Genomic DNA, 18,308 nt, shown 5'->3' on the forward strand with positions numbered 1-18,308 from the left:
AGCCGCCCCGAGCCCGGCTTCGGCTGGGGAGGGCGGTATATAAATAAAATTTATTATTATTTATTATTACCGTGCGGAAGAATATTGTGGTCAAACGGTAGAGATAGATTGATAAAACAAGGATGATAAAAATCTAAAATGATCGAACAAAAAAAAGAAATGCCATTGTGGCTGAACAATTATAGAAAATGTTAGAATGATGAAGCACAAAAGTAAGAAAGAAATATTAGTTAGGCAACAGTAAAAGAACGTTTCGAATGATAAGACACATGAATGTAGCAATCCCTATCTCTATGTGTAACTAACACAATATTCGCAAAAAACAAAAAAGATACTAAATTAATAGATGAAATTCTGGACATCTTTCCCCGCTTTTTTCGCCCCGCCTAGAACATAGAAAATATTGCCAGGATTTGATCGGGCGGGATGTTCTTTCGACGTAAGCAGCCCTCACTTCCACTGCAGGATAATTAGAATATCTATGGAAAACCCCGTAGCCCCGCGCAGCTTTCACGTCTACACTTTTCACAAGTCTACGGTCCAGAGACCGCTTGCGTCAGTAGGCCGCGGTGCACTCTGGGTCTCGTCCTTCCCTCGCTCCCTCCCGTGGCGAAGATGCCCGCTGGGCTTAACCATCTTTATCGGTCCGCCGGGACGCCGACGTCACCGTCCGCGGTGCACTCTGGGGCTCGTAGTCCCGCGCTCCTGAGGCGGCGAGGCCCCGACCGGCTTCATCGACCGGCGGCGATGGCGGCGGCCGTGGCGCCGGGCTTGGGAGAGCGCTGGTGGGCGGAGCTGCCTCACCACGCCGTGCTGTGCCGCTTGCGGGAGCAGGCCGACAAGGAGGCCGGGCCGGAGCGGGGGCCCGAGTCGTCGCGCCCGTCCCTCCCGCGGGACCTGTTGTTCGGCCTCGGCGGGGAGCTCTTCCTGTGGGACGGCGAGCGCGCCGCCTTCTACGCCCTCAGCTTGAGGGGCCTGGGCGACGAGCCCGACAGGCTGGGCCAGTACCAGGTGCGGCCTTTCGCCCCGATAGGACTCGGCCCTCACTGAGGTGGCCAACCTGTGTTTGGGGCGCCGCCGCTTCGGGCCTCAAGGTGGTGGCGGCTCACCTGTGGAAAGCCCCTCCATATAGGAATATAGGCTTGCATTATCAGTAGCGATAATAATGAATGGCTTATTGCGTTTTTTTTTTCTCCCAAGGAGCTCAAGGTGGCATACAGTGGTATTTCGGGTTACATACGCTTCAGGTTACAGACTCCGCTAACCCAGAAATAGTGCTTCAGGTTAAGAACTTTGCTTCAGGATAAGAACAGAAATTGGGCTCCGCCGGCGCGGTGGCAGCAGGAGGCCCCATTAGCTAAAGTGGTGCTTCGGTTAAGAACAGTTTCATGTTAAGAACAGACCTCTGGAACGAATTAAGTACTTAACCCAAGATACAACTGTACATGCTTCCCCAATTAATCCCACCACCACCACACACACACAACAACCCTGTGAGGTGGGTTTGGCTGAGAGGCAGTGACTGACCCCTAAGGTCACACCCAGTGAGTTTTGTGGCTGAGCAGGGATTTCAACGTAGGTCCATGGGCATAGCCAGAATTTTTGGGAGGGGGCAGGTCTTTTGTTAGGGGGACAGAACCTCAGTTAAGCTATGTATTTTTATTGATTTAGGGGGGGCTATGCCCAGGTCTCTGATGTTCTAGTCTAGATAACTACTACTTCAACTGTGTTTTTAATTGACGTCTGAGCATTGGGAGAGAATGCTTGAAGAAACACGACTGCTGGTTTCTCCAAGCTTTTGTCCAAGGCAGACCCTGTGGGTTTAGTGGTCTCTTGGCTTTGATAGAAGAACAGTAGCGGCTACCAGTGCCTTGCAGGAACCATAAGAATAATATAGGTAGTCTTCATTGCTCAGCATCCATATCAGATCTTGCCTGAAAGAGTAAGCACAGATGAAATGGTAGGAAGCAACAGGTGCAGTTTGCTTGCAGCCAAATATGTAATTGAGTGACACACACACATCTTGCACTAGTTTTAAAGATTTTGTTCTGCGCAAAGTTCAAATATTTAAGCTTTAACCGATTGCCACTTTGATTTCCAGACCCTGCTCTGCATAAATTCACCCTTTTTTGAGGTGTATCAAACTGCACTGAGTCCTACACAGGAGCATGTAGCTCTGATAGGAACAAAAGGCCTGATGGTGCTGGAGTTACCTAAACGCTGGGGAAAGAACTCTGAGTTTGAAGGTGGAAAACCAGTGGTTAATTGTAGGTATGTAGGCTCTCCATTTCTCATAATTGCCTTGCAGCTCTAGAACTAGGGATGGTTGCTACTTCATTATCATCTGGGTCTGTAAAGAAAGCAGTTTTGAGTACATTGTGTCAATCTCATTTGATGACTGTTTTTACTGAAGTTCTCGGGCATTACAGTGGTACCTCGGGTTACATACGCTTCAGGTTACATACGCTTCAGGTTACAGACTCCGCTAACCTAGAAATAGTGCTTCAGGGAGAATTTTGCTTCAGGATAAGAACAGAAACAAGATTTCAGGAAATGTTATTTTTGGACAATAGGTACTCTTTCAACTTTTTTTACATTTATGGGGAAGTTTCGATTTTAGTTTGGAAGCGCTTTCGATAACTGAGTCTGTGACTACATTTTTACCTAGAAGAAAGCTTACTTAGTTAAATTCTTTCACCACAAAGATAAAATGTTTGAGTACTGACCCTTCAGGACCAATGATAGCTAATTATTTAGTACCTAGAGTTTAAGCAAGGGTAGTGTTCATGTAACACATCAAGTTAGGAAATAAAAAAGGACTGTTACAAGCCTGTCTATCCCTTGAGCTATTTTGCTTTTGATAGGTTTGTCAGTTGGGGAGGAAAAGCCTGGCCTGTTCTTGTGCTCTTGACACCAGCTTGATCTGTAGAAATTGACAGGGGACACGGGCATGAACGTCTGTAGCCCAAGCTGCTGGTCAAAGGCACAGCAACAGTCAAACAGTTGGCAGCCCTCTGTTGGGTTGGAACATAGTGCCTTTCATGATGGAGACCTGTCTTCTTGCAGCACCATCCCTATTGCTGAAAGGTTCTTCACTAGTTCACCATCCCTGACCCTGAAGCATTCCGCCTGGTACCCCAGTGAGACACTGGACCCTCACATTGTGCTCTTAACATCTGACAACACGATAAGGTAACTTTATTGCTCTGAATGGTTTGCTTTTGAGCAGGCTTTGAGAAATCCAAGGAGCCTGGTTTCCCTGACTGCTTAAAAAGGAGGTGCTGGTATCCAATATATATTAGTCATCCTTTTTTATATATAAAATTTAGTGGAATATAGTGGTGAAGAGTGTAAGCCGCAGGCTTTTAGTTTTCTGGTTCAAATCTTTGCTCAGCCACAGACTCACTCAATGATCTTGGGCAATCTTTCTTACTTGCCTCATTGACTTTAGGTGGGGACAATAAAAGGTCTGAAATATTTTCTGTGCTCTGCACATGCTATATCATTGTTCTGTTGCATGCCCCCCCCCCCAAATCTCTGAGCAGTGAGATCCTCCAAGGGGTTCCAGTGCTTCCCTAGGTTTGGTTCCCTTGCAATAAAGATCAATGGAGACTGGTGTCTTTTTGAGATATGGTTTTATAAAAATCATATGTACAATCTGAGCATCAAATGGAGAGGCTCACATCATTACCCCAGGAGCTTTTCCAGCTAATTAGCAGAGTATAAATGCTTTCAGAGGCTAATGTAGCCTCCTTTAAATATTTATTTGATGGGGTCATTTGGAACCACATGCTTAGAGACCCACGGAGCAATTGTTTAAGCAATACTTACTACAGTTTTCTCCCACTCTTCTTCCAAGGAGCTCAGGGTAGCATGTATGCTCCATCCTCTTATTTTATCTTCATAGCAACCCTGTGTAGTAGGTATGTCAGACCTGGAGGGAGTGACTAGGCCAGGACTACCCAGCAAGGCTGAGGGCTAAGCAGGGCTTTGAACTGGGTCTCTCTGGTCTTGGTCTGACACCAGGGCAGCTCTTCAGCTGAAGTGATACTGCACCAGCTTCTGCCAGTGTAATAATGTCGGGTGCAGTACTGAAAATTGTAAAGCTATTCAGCTAATAGAGGTTGGGTTTATAGAAGCTATTATCTGGGATGTGCTTCTTGTTTTTTAAAATGTCGTATTTTGCTTTAAAGGATTTACAGCCTGAATTCACCCCAGACACCTGTGAAAGTGATTCATCTTTCAGAAGCTGATGAGGAGACTCTGAGGCTCAATAAGGGGTGAGGTCTGAAGCTTCCCTCATAGTTGCCCCTCCAAGCACACCCCAGCGGCCACTTTTTGTTGGGCAAACTGTGTGCAGAGAACTGCTACAAACTCAACTGACTGCTCCCTCCCTTAGGAGAGCCTACACAGCACTGATAGGAGAAACGGCAGTAGCATTCGACTTTGGGCCCCTGGCAGCAGTCCCGAAGAACATTGCTGGGCAGCGAGAGAAGGAGGAAGTGCTAGCGTATCCTCTCTACATCTTGTATGAAAATGGGGAGACTTTTCTGACCTACATTAGTCTGCTGCACAGGTAAAGGGCTAACCCAGATTCATGATCCTCCTTTCACCTTCATTTTTTGCACTGGGCAGTGCTTGACCAGAACTCATAGATGGCTGGGCGGTAGGTGGGTACTGATTTGAACACCAAAACAGTTGCTCCTAGTTCAACTCTGAATGGAAACCCAGGGTTCAAGAATCAACGCTTGCCTGTATTATCTCCTTGTATGGTTGAGGTGATTTGGTTGGTGTCTGATTAGTATATCCTAGCCTTTCTGCTCTGAGGCTGGCAAGGTCAGTTTGGTGCCTTGGCTGGCTGCAAAACTTTGCTGTTCCAGGTATTTGGCCATGGCTTGCTTGGAGTTTTTTTGAGGGTGGCAGCAGCAAACTGCCCTAGAAGTTTGAGCTCTTCCCAGTAGGCTTCCTTTGATTCCACCCTTCTTTCCCCCCTATCTCTTTTTCGTAGCAGTGGAAACCTTGGTCGGCTCTTGGGCCCACTGCCAATGCATCCTGCAGCTGAAGACAACTACGGGTACGACGCTTGTGCGGTTCTCTGCCTTTCATGCGTTCCCAACATCTTGGTGATTGCCACAGAGTCGGGGCTGCTTTATCACTGCGTGGTACTGGAGGGAGAAGAAGATGATGAACAGATGGTATGTTTGCCTGTTACTACTTGGAGTTTCCAGGAGACCTTCCCCACCACCACCACCCCATTATATGAGGAGGGACTGTGGTACTTTGCACTCAAAGGTCCCACACTCAAACTCTGGCTTTTCCAGTGAAAGGGACTGGGTAGCATGTGGTAGGAGAGGCCTCTTCCAGAGTTCACAGAAAGCTGCTGCCTGTCCTAATATTGGGCAAGATAGACCCGTGGACTTGGCATAAGGTTGTTATGTGTATCCCCAACCTGGATATTCATTTTTAGCTTGCTATCTTTGCAGTCCTCCCCATTTTTGTAACAGGTTTTTCACATTATGACATGTGCTTACTGAGCATGTGACCAATAGTACAGTGCTGTTGCACATTCTTATCCTTTTTCTAAATTTATTTGTTTTACTGGTATCCCACTTTTCCTCCAAGGAGGTCAAGGTGGCTCCCTCTCCAGCAATCTGTTCCCACAGAAGCATGATGGCCCTCTGCCCAGCTGATGATTTGCAGTTCCTAAACCCTAAAACTGTGGCTCATCTTAATTACGGAAATTGGTTTTGTTTTTCCCTGATCAACATCTTTGTCTCTGCAGCCATAAACAATTTTGGAGGTTCTGCAAGGAGGTTGCACCCAACTCAGTTGTATCCAGAATAGACTCAATGAAATTAGTGGACCTGAGATAGTCATACATGCTATTCATAGCAGCCACCATGGTATAGTAGTTAGAGTGTCAGATTAGGACCCAGGAGAGGTTCAAGTTCCCACTCAGCCATGTAGCTTACTGGGTGGCCTTGGGCCAGTCACTGCCTCTTGGCCTAACCTACCTCACAGGGTTCTTGTGGGGATTAATTGAGGAGGGGGAGAACCATGTACACCATATTTAACTCCTTAGAGAAAAAGGTGAGGTATAAATGCAGTCAGTAATACTCAACCCCTTGAGAATTAATGGACATGACTAAATACAGCCGGGTGTCTTATATTTCATATTCCTCTTATATTGAGGAGCTATTTTAAAAACCCTGTGCATCTCAGAAATGCACAATATTGATCTGCATTTGGACCTTAAAAGCATAAACACACAAAAGAGTAAGAAGTAGATATTGTTTCCGCTCCCCACCAGCTCACTAGGAGACAGTTGAGGGTTCTCTATTTATATTTCTTTATTATTTGTACTTACAGCCCACACTTTATCAAATGCTGGGTTTCCCAATTAAAATACATGCAATGTGCGATTAAAATAATAAACAAAACCCCAATTTTTACCTTTTTTTTGCAGCGGGGAGGGAGGTGCTTCCTAAGTGAATTTAATCCCTTGAGCTATTATCTCAAGGGAGGACAAATTTAGAAGTGTTAACCAAATCATCTCTGCAGTCTGTCAAATCCTGGGATTCAAGAACTGACCTCATTCCGTCGCTCTACGTGTTCGAATGTGTTGAACTGGAGCTTGCACTGAAACTGGCTTCAAGGGAAGGGGAGGAACCCCTGGAGTCGGACTTCTCCTGCCCAATCAAATTGCATAGAGGTAGGAGCACAAGTCAGTTACCTCTCTTGCTTTCCCCTTGCTCTGCTCACTTGGCATCCATTTAAAGCAACCTTTCAGGCAAATACAAAAATTAATAAATGCCAGGCTGCCTGTTCCTTGATTTGCACGTATCTTTATGTCACAGGATAGCATCACCCAGCTGGCCCAGCAAGCTGTTTACTGTCTCATTCTGCAGCTCCCGGTGGTCTGAGTTGCTTTGCCGTCTTGAGGCAACCCATCAATAAATGAGAGGGTGGCAACAATGTGGGTCATTGCTGGGAGTTCATGGAACTGCTTTACATACACAGGTTCGGCACAGTTCGATTTTCACACAGTTCAACGTTGCCGCTATCATATGTGGACTAAAACATTCCCGTGTCTTTGTTGGCTCTCCGTGAATGCATAAATATCTCACTTGCATTTTCAGATCCCAAATGTCCCTCTCGATATCACTGTACACATGACGCTGGGGTGCACAGCATTGGAGTCACCTGGATCAACAAACTTCAAAAGTTCCTTGACTCAGGTAGTAGTGAAACCTTCCTGCCTTGGAATTTTGCATTCCTAAGCCTTGTTTCTCACAGATGCAACTTGTCTTGAGTAGTGTGTGCCAGTAGTGTGGAAAGGTGAGATATAAATAGATTGGACAGTGGTACAGTTTAGTGAGACGTCTGAATCTGGCACACCATAGTTTACCTCCAACTAGAACTGAAAACCTACTTCAAACTGTAGTTTCCAATTCAGATTTGGAGGTAAACTAAGATTTGACTGAGCCAGAAATAATGAAGGGCATCGGAGCACGTGCAGAGAGGAGGGAGAACCAGAGCCTAAGTCATGACACTCACAACACAGCCATGATGTGAACTGAACCCATATATTGCTGGCACAACCCATTCAAAAATGTGATCCAAAACTGGTTGGGCCAGAGCAAACTTGTCAGTATCTGCATCCTCCCAATGGTCAGGACCACCTCCTTTTCTCTTCCTCCACCTCCCAATGGGCTGCCAGGAAAGGGGCAGATGGCTTTTGTCAGAGATCTGAAATGATCAGCTGCATCATCTGTTACTCAGTCCAGTTTGGCTCCCTCCCCTACCAATCCCCTTTCCCCTCCAGATTCCCCCACCCCCGCATGACATTTGGCTAGGAGTTCTGATTTCCTCATTACTGTTCTGTGGGGTGATAGGTGTGACTCCCCAGTAACCTGCATGTTTACTTGCTTTTTCAGATGAAGAAGACAAGGACCGTTTGCAAGAACTTGGAGCAGAACAGAAATGCATCGTAGAGCACATCCTTTGCACAAAACCTCTGCCATGCAGGTAAGAGTCTACTTCTTCCCAAATCCATATTCTTCTTGCAGCTGCTTACTGCTGGAGAATCCAGGCCAAGAACACAACTCAGTTTCTGAAAAATCAAGCATTGAATGGTGTTGTTTATGTTAAGATTTGGATGAGCAAGCAGGGTGGACAGGGAAGGAGAACTGTGTTTGTGTCTCTCTTTGGTGAAGACAAGGCTCTTGACTGTTTTTGGGGTGCCCCTTTTTCTAGGTCTGGGTAAGGATGTTGGCTGGAAAAAGGCTTTTTTTTTTTTGGAGAACATGAGAGAACAAGGCATGAATGCTTATTCTGGGGATTTGCAGGAGCCTTCAGTGAGCAAAAGGTTAAGCCCCATTACCCAGAGATGGGCAGGGAGATGTAATGAAACAGAAAGCTTTACTGATGTGAGACACACTCAGCACTTCCTTAGTGAGTACTCTCAGAACCTTGTGTAGATCCCAGGTTGGAAACACCTGCATCCCAGGTGGGTTCAACAGAGAAGGAGGCCTTCTTAACTAGCAAGACATGCATGGATGGGCCAGTGTAAATTATAGTAAATGTGACAGATGCATGACTTTGAACTGGTTTTTCAAGGTGTTGGAACAGAGCCTCTGTTGAGGCTGTACTGCAGAAAAGGCAGCACATTGGCGATACTGGCGGAAAACTAAAAGACAGAATGATAAAATTGTAGAGTTGGAAGGGACCCCAAAGATCATATCATCAAACCCCCTGCAATGCAGGAATATGCAGTTGTCCAATCCGGGGATCAAGCCTGCAGCCTTGGCATTATCAACACCACACTTTAACCAACTGAACTATCCAGGCATTTCTTCCTGCTGTGACATTTCAAGACCTACTTAGTGGTCTTATAGATGTGATGGGTAGAATCTCTGCAAGACACCAGCATAGGGTCCACTGCAGCTTCTGGATATTTAAAGACTTATAAATCTTGCATTCAGCCTCCAGATGAAGAGGCAGAGCCAAATTGGGTCAAAATACAGGAATAGGGCCTAAACAGACAATAATGAGCTGGAGGGATTATCTCTGGTAATTATAGATCTGAGAACAATGGTGGGGATGACCTCTACTCTTGCTCAGTTTTTGCAGAAGACTGACCAGGAGAGACACTAAGCATCAAAAAGCCTAGGAAACCAAATCAGTATGAGGCTGTAAATGTGGCTATAGTGAAGGAAGAATCTGATAAGAGGCACTTAAAAGATTTGCTAGATTCTGCAGTGGATTCTTTGTTGTGTTAGTCTGAAGACAGCAAGTGACTTCTGCTCTTCTGTTCTTGGGGTTGCCAATGTTTTCTGGGATAGCTTGACATTTTTTCTGTTCTGTTCCTTCAGCCAAGCGGCCTCAATTATAGGGTTTTGGATCGTCTCAGACATTCTGGGTCCCACAATGGTCTGCATCACTAGGAGCTACGAATGTGTCACCAAACCTCTTCTGTACGTACTGAGCCACATTTACCTATTTAATGCTGAAATATGGTAGGCATACTTCCAAGGACACAGTATATTTCCCTTATATAGTTGCTAGGACTCCTGAATTGCCTAGGTAACTCCTTCAAGATTCCATGGCACCAGGCTCTGCTGACCTTGAATTCATGACTATTGGTTCTCCTGGTAATCCCTGACATACCCCTTCATTACCTTGACTGGCACACTTGCCTTTCCCTTATTCCTAACTAGGCTTGTGTTAATAATTCTCTGAAGTTTCTTATTCAGCATTTCATGCCTGCTCTTTGCAAAGGTCTGCAAACTTTTTTTTGGGGGGGGGGAGGGTGTAAAAGAATTAAAAACCTCTAAAGAACGTCATGAAAGCAAGTGAGGAGTGTCTTTGGAAATGTCTAACTAATGCCTGACATTTGTATTGACAGTTCTGCCATCCACCCACCATGCCCTCCTCTTCTGTGCACCAAGCAAGATTCGCCGGTTACAGTCTCACCTCTCCGCATCCTGGCCGAATCGCAGGATTCCTTTGAGCGACACATCCGAAATATCCTGGATCGCAATTCTGCTAACCCTCTCCTATTGAAGTATGAAATCTTTCTGGAGGCAAAAGGCTTTTGTCATCCCCCATCACTCCTGTGTCCCCAAAAGGCAAAGGCACACCTTGGCCTTTGGTGTTGTTCGGAAGAGGGGGTTCCATCATCTGGTATTCTCAGCCCCTTTCCTTTCACTCTGACAGGGTTCACCCTTCTCATTGCTATAATCCTGCATAAGGTCTACACTTGCTGTTCCACCACCTCCATCTTCAGGATGGACTTATGCACAGTGGTCTTTCGTTCTGGCTGATCTCCGCTCCTCTTCTCCCGCACTTGACAGCTCTTGCAACTTCACTGGTGCCACCATAAATTTCTTGCTGCTCTTTCCGCACCAGCATATTCTGTCACTTTGGGGTTTTGGCTGGGTTGTTAGGCTCATGGGACATAAATCTAGCAGGGTTGGTGAGCTACAGCGATGAGCAGGGCTTCTTGGCTTCTCTTTACTATAAGTCTTTCTGGGCATTTAAAATAGATTGGCTTTCTGGTGTGTTGATCAGCATCCGACTCGAGGGCTTTGTCAAATGCAATTTGATTGTAATGTCCTTATCTGAGCTGAACCCTCAGTTTGAGGCCAGTTAGAAATCTTACCTAATAACTGGACCCCTCTCCAGTTCAAGCTTCTTGATGCACACAGCCTTAGGGCATATGGTGTCAGAAGCATTTGTGTGGCAAAGTAGCCTGGGATAGCTCAGTCGGTAGAGCATGAGACTCTTAGTATCAGAGTCGTAGGTTCAAGCCCCACATTGGGCAAGAGATTCCTGCATCGCAGGGGGTTGAACTAGATGACCCTTAGATCCCTTCCAAGTCTAATTCTATGATTCTAAATGCTCTTTATCAGAGCATGTAGCGTAGTTTTCCATGTATAAGATGAGCTTTTTTTCTTTAAAAAGTAGGTTAAAAATTAGGGGGTGCCTTATACACGGATAGGGCACAGGGGGTACGTGGGATTGTTTGCCGCTGGGAGCCGGAGATTGTCAGCAGCTATTGGTCATGTTATTTGTGGCTGCGGCAATTGTGCGGGTGATTGGTGGCTTTAGCAATGCATGTGAGTTGCAGGGCAGGTGGGTGAGCCATGTTTCAACAACTCTGGGCCAGCCCCCAGAAAGCTCAACAACTCTTGGCAGTAGGGTATAATGGCCAAGACGGTGTTGTGTTTGTCTTCCAGGTCTGCAGATAAAGAAGTTTCCCCTCCCCCTGAAGAATGCCTTCAGCTTCTCAGCAGAGCCACTCAAGTGTTCAGGGAGGAATACATTCTGAAACAGGACTTGGCCCGAGAGGAGATCCAGCGAAGGTAAAATGGGCCCTTGGCTTCTAACTCCTTGCTCTTCTTCCCTCCTGTTGCAGCAACAATTGGCTATTTTCTGATCTTGATCCTGCAATCTATTACCTGCCAACTTCATCAGATGTAATGCAATAGGGACAAGAATCTCTAGTGAATAGCTTTCCTTCCCGTGGGAATTATTTACATTTTTGTGAAGAGCATATTCCTGATTTGCTTTATCATTGGCTAATTGAAAGAGTGGCATAACTGGGTGGAAATCCCTGCCTTGTTTCCCCCCAACCCCTGTTCCAGAGGAAAAACAATCGGTGGCAAGGTTTGGCTTAATTCCAAAAGCCTTCTGCAAGCTGTCAATTCTGTCCTCTGGCAAAGGAGAGTGAGGGTGTAATGTACCTCCTCCAGCAGCCCTCTGGATTGGGGTGGGGAAAGGGGTTGGCCTGCCCACCAGAGAACGCAGCCCCTAACAGAGTTTCAAGGGAATGTGTTCCCCCTCGCCACGGAAAAAGGTTGCCCACCTCTGTTCTACAGCTAGGTCGTTATCCTCCCCCTTTCTCTCGTTTTCGGAAGAGAGCAGTTAATAGCACAATTCCCCTTTCTGTTGTATGTGTGTCTTTAAATGTCTCCACCCCCGGTTAACCCCCTTGTTCCTCATAATTTATTTTTCTCATTGAACAATGGGTTAGAGGTGTAGGGGAGAGCAGAAAGGCAAGCCAGGTTGCGTCCAAAAACCTAACAGTTTGGCCATCCTTTCAACCCTTGCTCTTCAGAGTGAAATTGCTTCGAGAACAGAAAAAGAAGCAGCTGGAAGATCTTGCCTACTGTCGAGAGGAAAGGTGAGGTGACTGTCTCTTTGCCTTTTAAGCTCGCTTGGCTGGTAGTTTAAAAGAACTGGGTCGCCCCGTGAGAGCAGCTCAGAGCTCAATGGTAGAGAACGTGCCTTGCATGTCAAAAATCTCTGGTTTAACCCCATCCATCACTAGTGAAAAATGTTTGTGGGTATTAGGGCCAGGAAAGCCCTCCTGTGCAAGACCTTAAAGAGCTGCTACCAGCCAGAGTAGGCATCACTGAGCCTAGAAGCATGTGTAAGGTACTTTTCAGAGCATCCTTTCCAGAGATGTCCACTAAGCTCTGATATTAGACACAAGTATTTTACTCCAGGTTAAAACCTGAAGAGATCTTCTAGGATTTGCTGATTTTGTTACTCTTCTTTTCCATGTGATTTAGTCCCCACTTTGTGTTCCTGTTCTAGTGATAGTTCGATTCATTAGTGATATTTTAGTGTAAGCTTGTTTTAAAGAAGTGTGTTCCTAATAACTGTCTGGGGTGTCCACTAGACTTCTGCCACTTGCCTGCTTTTCATTATGCTGCTTTTAAGAATATAAGAAGAGCCCTGTACCTAAATTGGGCCCAAAGTAGCACTAAAACATAATATCCTCCTGCTCATCTTTTTTTTTTTTTTTAAACTACTAGCTAAAAGTTCCTGGCGTTGCTCAGGGATTCTTAGAAATCAAAAGATGCTGGTATTTATAAATGGATAATGTAATCTGTAATTTCTAGGGCTCTTGATGCCACCTCCCAACACCCAATTATATTTAAATAGAGACGAAACATCCTCCACCATCTCAGGAACTACCATGCCAGATCTGGAAATGTTAACCAGTGCAGTTTGGATCCAGGGTTGTCATGGCCCAACTTGGTTAAAGTCCAGATTGGCCTGATTTGGTATGGGATTCAGGCTTCCACTAAACCCAGTGCGCAACCCCTTTAATTTTCTGCCAGATTTGGTTAAAATCCAAATGGCATCTGACAGTATCCAAACCTAGACAAAAACCCACTCTGCCTCAAGAACCATCATACGAAACTGGGCAACGATGCCATCAGAGGTTTCCCAATTGACAGAGGTAGGAAGAGTTCGTTCTGCCATCTTGATTCAAAATGGCAGCCGACTGTATCCAAGCATCAATGGAAACTGGCTCTTTGGCCTCAGGCACTGTTGTACCAAGTTTGGGAACGACATCTTAAGAATGCCTAGAGAACATACAGGTAGACAGACCACTTTCCAAAACATATAGTAGGCTATAAAAAGTTAGTGGCTTTTATTTGCTTCTGGCTGTTTTTTATAACATGTGTCAAACAACATTGTTTGGCATTGTCTTTTAATGGGACATAGATGTTATCAGTGGGTAGTGCTGCTGGGATTTCCTGGACATTACTGGGATTTCAGTGGTGGACGTTTGGGGGTTTGGGGTTCAGTGGGGCACTTCAGTTATACAGGTACAGTGGTGCCCCGCAAGACGAACGCCTCGCAAGACGAAAAACCCGCTAGACGAAAGGGTTTTCCGTTTTGGAGGCGCTTCGCAAAACGAATTCCCCTATGGGATTGCTTCACAAGACGAAAAAAATCTTGCATCCCCCCGCGGGTTTTTTTCGCTTTTTTCGCTTTTTTCGCCCTTTTCTTAAGCCGCTAAGCCACTTATCAGCTGTTCCGCTGATAAGCCGCTTAACAGCTGATCGCTGAAAGCCGCTTGACAGCTGTAGCGCTAATCCGCTAAGCTGTCAATGGGCTTGCTTCGCAAGACGAAAAAACCGCTATATGAAGAGCCTCATGGAACGGATTAATTTCATCTTGCGAGGCACCACTGTACATGGATTCAATTACTTTCGGTTGTCTTATTTCACCGTACTCATAAAATCTCTGCTTCCACATCTATCCCAAATTTGAGGGTGTGCAAGAAAATTACTTGCTTATTTGTTTGTTCGAGAAAGTCTAATTTGCTTTGCTATGAGTTTCCTTTTGCCATTGATGTCTATGGGAGACCCAGCTGCTCTTCTGCTGCCTGTCATTTCTGTGTTTTCTATCTGGTTGGCATGAAAATGCATTCCATGTCTATAACAGACCTGTCAGGTTCAGACAAAGACACTCCCTTTATGAGCTGTTTTTAAAAGGCACACATAGAGCACCGGCTAAGTTATAGTAACTGGTGTCCAGGATTTGGATGGGAGTCAAAATTTCCTAAAACTCTCCCTTGCAGCCTCATGTAGACATGCCAGCTGCTGGTGGGAGACATGGAAAGAGAAGGGTGCACTGCCCTTTAGAACTGCTTTGTTTCATAAGAAACAACAAATAGACCCCACTTGTTCTGTTTTATGAGACAAATGCGCACCACTATCCCAGAATAACATTTTCTCTTCGCCCAAAGGAAAAGCTTGCGGGAGATGGCAGAGCGATTAGCTGACAAGTACGAGGAAGCCAAAGAGAAGCAGGAAGACATTGTGAACAGGTAAAAGGGCACACTCTTCACCAGGCTCTCTCAGATGCCAAGTATGCCTTGGGCTTGTGCTGAAGCCTTGTCCTTAAGATGTGCACCCTTCGGAATTGCTGGGCCTGAATTAATGATAAAGAAAGCCAGGTTGTGGAGAGGCATTTCAGCTGAGTAGCATGCAGTTTGGCAGCCAGATGAACTAAACCTACAACTTAAGCTGCTGCTAACAGTTTCGTGCAAGTTTATTCACTGACTAAAGCCTTTAAACCCGTGTTTAAAATGGCAGAGATGCTCCCAAACAATGCTGTTGTCTTTGGAAGGGCAAGCTGTTTGGAATTGGCATTATCTAGCCAAACTTACACCCCCTGATGTGTGCCTGAGTGGTCTGTGTATTAGCCGAGAGAGAAAAGGTGAGCAACACAGTTGCAAGTGGATTTTGTGTGAAGTTAATTGGTCCCATTCTTCCTGAAAAACAGTTGACAGAAGCCAACTTAATAAAGGAGGGTTGATAGCGCTTTGAAAGTAGGGGTACCACAATTAATGTGCATAATTTTGCATAACTTTGATTAGAAAATGGGTGGTGTGCAGTTTGTATATGCAGTTTAATATTCGGTAGGGAGATGGGTGGAGTATAAATAATAAATTATTATTATTATTATTATTATTATTATTATTATTATTATTATTATTATTCTTTGGACCTGCTTGGGAATACATACAGCTTTGATGGCAACTTTCAGCATTTTAAAAATAAGGACTGAATTTGTCTTTAGGAAATTATGCTTGTAGTGTAGGGTGACAGTCCCCTCTTCTGCTCCTGTTTAATTAGCACTTGATAATTGTCTCGGTTCTAAAAGCAGAATTTGCAAACAATTAACTTTGTCTACAAGTTGGGGATGGTCACACATTACTCAACAAGTGTATAGTCTCTGTGCACAATAAAAGAGCTGCAGAAATGAACTAGCATACCCTTTCACAGTGTGCAGAGACCTCATATCTGTGTTGAATTTAACATATGAGTCAGTGCATTGACTCTGACGGTGGTGGTAAAGTAATATATGAAGTGGTGGTCAACTAAATTGTCCTTGGAATAGACCCACTGAGTTGAATGTACATGATTAAGCTTGGTCCAGTTCAGTATTCTGAGTAAAACTTCGTTGAATACCATCCGTGGTCAGTAAATGTGGGTTTAATTTGCCTCCCCCTCAGCTACTTTTGGTATGATATTGTCTGATTCACATTCTTTCAGAATTTTCAGGTAGGACTTATAATTGGTATCTGGCAAACCTTTTGGCAAATTATTTGAACGTATTATTAGACTGTCGCTAAACTTCTCCTGGCTGGAAAAAAATGTAAAGAAAATTTCCCTGATTAAACCTTTTTCTGTCCGGCTGCTGTTACAATTTCTAACGGCTATGTTGTTTCTTTTTTAATCTACTTTTAATGTTGTATAGCTTATTTTAGACATGCTTCAGATCTTCTTCACATCTTGTGATGTGGATATAGATGGCTGCTGCTTTTATCTTGTTCTAGTCTGTGACTGCATAATAAAAAGATTGATTGACTAACACTGTCTTTGTGGGCTGAAGGATGAAGAAGGTACTGCGTAACTTCCACTCTCAGCTGCCTGTCTTGTCAGATAGTGAAAAGGACATGAAGAAGGAACTACAGACAATCGAAGAACAACTGCGGCACTTGGGAAATGCTATCCGGCAAGTAAGTGTGGGTGTGCATTGTTTTTGTAACGTTTGGCTGTTTTTGTATACGTAACGCTTGGGGATTATCAAGTGATCTAAAAAGCCTTTAAAAAATAAATAAGTAGAAGAGGAGGGTGGGAGCTAGAGGCACTACGCGTGAAGCTGGAAGGCAGTATTTGAAACACTTTCTCAAGGGTTTTTGAAGCATCTGTCTCTTGTGCTATTTACTGCTTGCCTTTAGGTTAAAATGAAAAAGGATTATCAGCAGAGAAAAATGGAGAAGGGGACCAGTCCGCGGAAGCCCAGCATCAACCTTAACACCTATCAGAGGAAATGCATCCAAGCAGTTCTGAAAGAGGAGTAAGTGGCCGCTTGCACTTTGAAACACTTGGTAAATGAACAGCGAGCGAGTCAAGAGGCCCACCTCTTGGCTGCTGAGTTGTTGTGCTGATGCTGTGCTTTCAAGCAGTAATGTTGAGGGGTTGTACACGTGGGGTAAGAGGGTGCTGAAGTAAGAGGGTCCCACCAGTATTGGCACTGTGCCAGCTGTGAAAGACACACCTGCTCAGACAAACATTCCCCTTATCACCCGATTTGAACCTCCTCCTTCACTCTTCCAATTGTTGCGCTGCTTGTTTTGTTACACATTTTAAGTGCAGTTGTTTCCGTGCTTAAATTGTTATCATGTACGTTAACTGTATTTTTGGGCAATTGGTTTTATACTGGCAAGCTGCCCAGAAGCAGTATATAAATTAATAAATCCTTGTTTGCTAGTGTAGCCGCTTGCAGTAGTGGAGGTGAAAACCCCACCCGGGAAAGTTGTGTGTTGCGCTCTGTTTTTCATGCCTTGTCTGCTCAGAATGGCTGAAGTCACTGAAGTGCTTTCTCTTTCTCTCTCTGATGCAGGGGAGAACACATCCAGGCGATGGTAAAACAGATAAATGATGTCAGAAACCATGTGACCTTTTAGAGCCGTCATTAATGGTGTAAAGCAAACTCGTGAAACATGAAGGGAACGCAAACTGCCTTTCTCCTACTTTATACGTTGGTTCCTTGTGTTATTTTTTATATATAAAACATCTCTGTTGTGAATAAATACTTTTTTTGAAAGCTCGTCTCACTTCTAAATCTAGGCTTAGACTATTTGGTATGTTGTACTGCTGTTTCTTCTCCAGAAGGCAAAACACAGGAAGGAATCCTGCCAATAGATCTTGGGCATAATCACCAGGATTACTCTGAAAGTCTCTTTACAGAACTGATTAATTCCCCACACACCAAAGGAGAAAGCACAAGCACGGTTTTACCCCTAGGTATTGCAGGTGCCATATTAAGGTCAGTGCTGCTCATGTATTCAAGTTTTTTTGCAGCATTCACATAACGTAACAGCAAAATGTCAGCCTATGTTTTCTCCCGATTTAATTCATGTCTGCCCCTTGTCCAGTAAGTAAAAAACCATGTTGCCAATTACCCATTTGCAAATTAAGCCCCTACCCCATATCTTTTTAAAGAAAATCTATACCTTCCTTACTAGAACAGAAAACCTCTAAGCAGACGTTAATCCTTGCCTTTCTAGTTCTTACTGTATTTACGCAAATCTAATGCGCCATCGAATCTACTGTGCACCACAATTTTCAAAAACATTGAAACCAAAAAACTATTTGCTGGTGGCATCAAATTTAATGCGCACCCTAATTTTTGCGATGTAGTTTGGCCAAAAAATGTGTGCATTACATTTGAGTAAATACAGTAATTTGCCCTCCCTGCAACCTGCAGTTCACATCTGCGCATAAAAGCAAGTCAGAACTTGCCATGATGTCATAAGGATGATTTAACACAGGATAATAATGGAAACAAATCCTTGGGCTCAGTGATGAACAGAACATTAGACTGGTCCCCTACTATGACCATTTTGAGGAAAGCGTCACGGATCTCTTTCTAGCCTCATGACCTAACATTCACCTGGGCAGAAAGGAAGTATGAGAAGGATCACAAAA

The 18,308-nt window shown here is 44.6% G+C and overlaps 1 protein-coding gene across 1 annotated transcript; it reads left to right on the plus strand.

Moving 5' to 3' along the window:
* Positions 1-566: 566 nt before the first annotated feature.
* Positions 567-17,424, plus strand: NUP88 (nucleoporin 88). The gene is made up of 17 exons (XM_083714484.1): positions 567-1,011; positions 2,102-2,271; positions 3,067-3,192; positions 4,194-4,280; positions 4,400-4,576; positions 5,009-5,195; positions 6,562-6,712; positions 7,140-7,238; positions 7,938-8,028; positions 9,375-9,476; positions 9,908-10,066; positions 11,241-11,366; positions 12,122-12,187; positions 14,555-14,635; positions 16,207-16,333; positions 16,556-16,674; positions 17,221-17,424. The coding sequence occupies exons 1-17, from the start codon at positions 616-618 to the stop codon at positions 17,282-17,284; spliced, it is 2,328 nt and encodes a 775-aa protein (XP_083570610.1). The 5' UTR covers positions 567-615; the 3' UTR covers positions 17,285-17,424.
* Positions 17,425-18,308: the final 884 nt, after the last annotated feature.

This window comes from Podarcis gaigeae (genome assembly GCF_964106915.1).
Source record: "Podarcis gaigeae genome assembly, chromosome: 15".
In the NCBI taxonomy this organism is placed as follows: Eukaryota; Metazoa; Chordata; class Lepidosauria; order Squamata; family Lacertidae; genus Podarcis; species Podarcis gaigeae.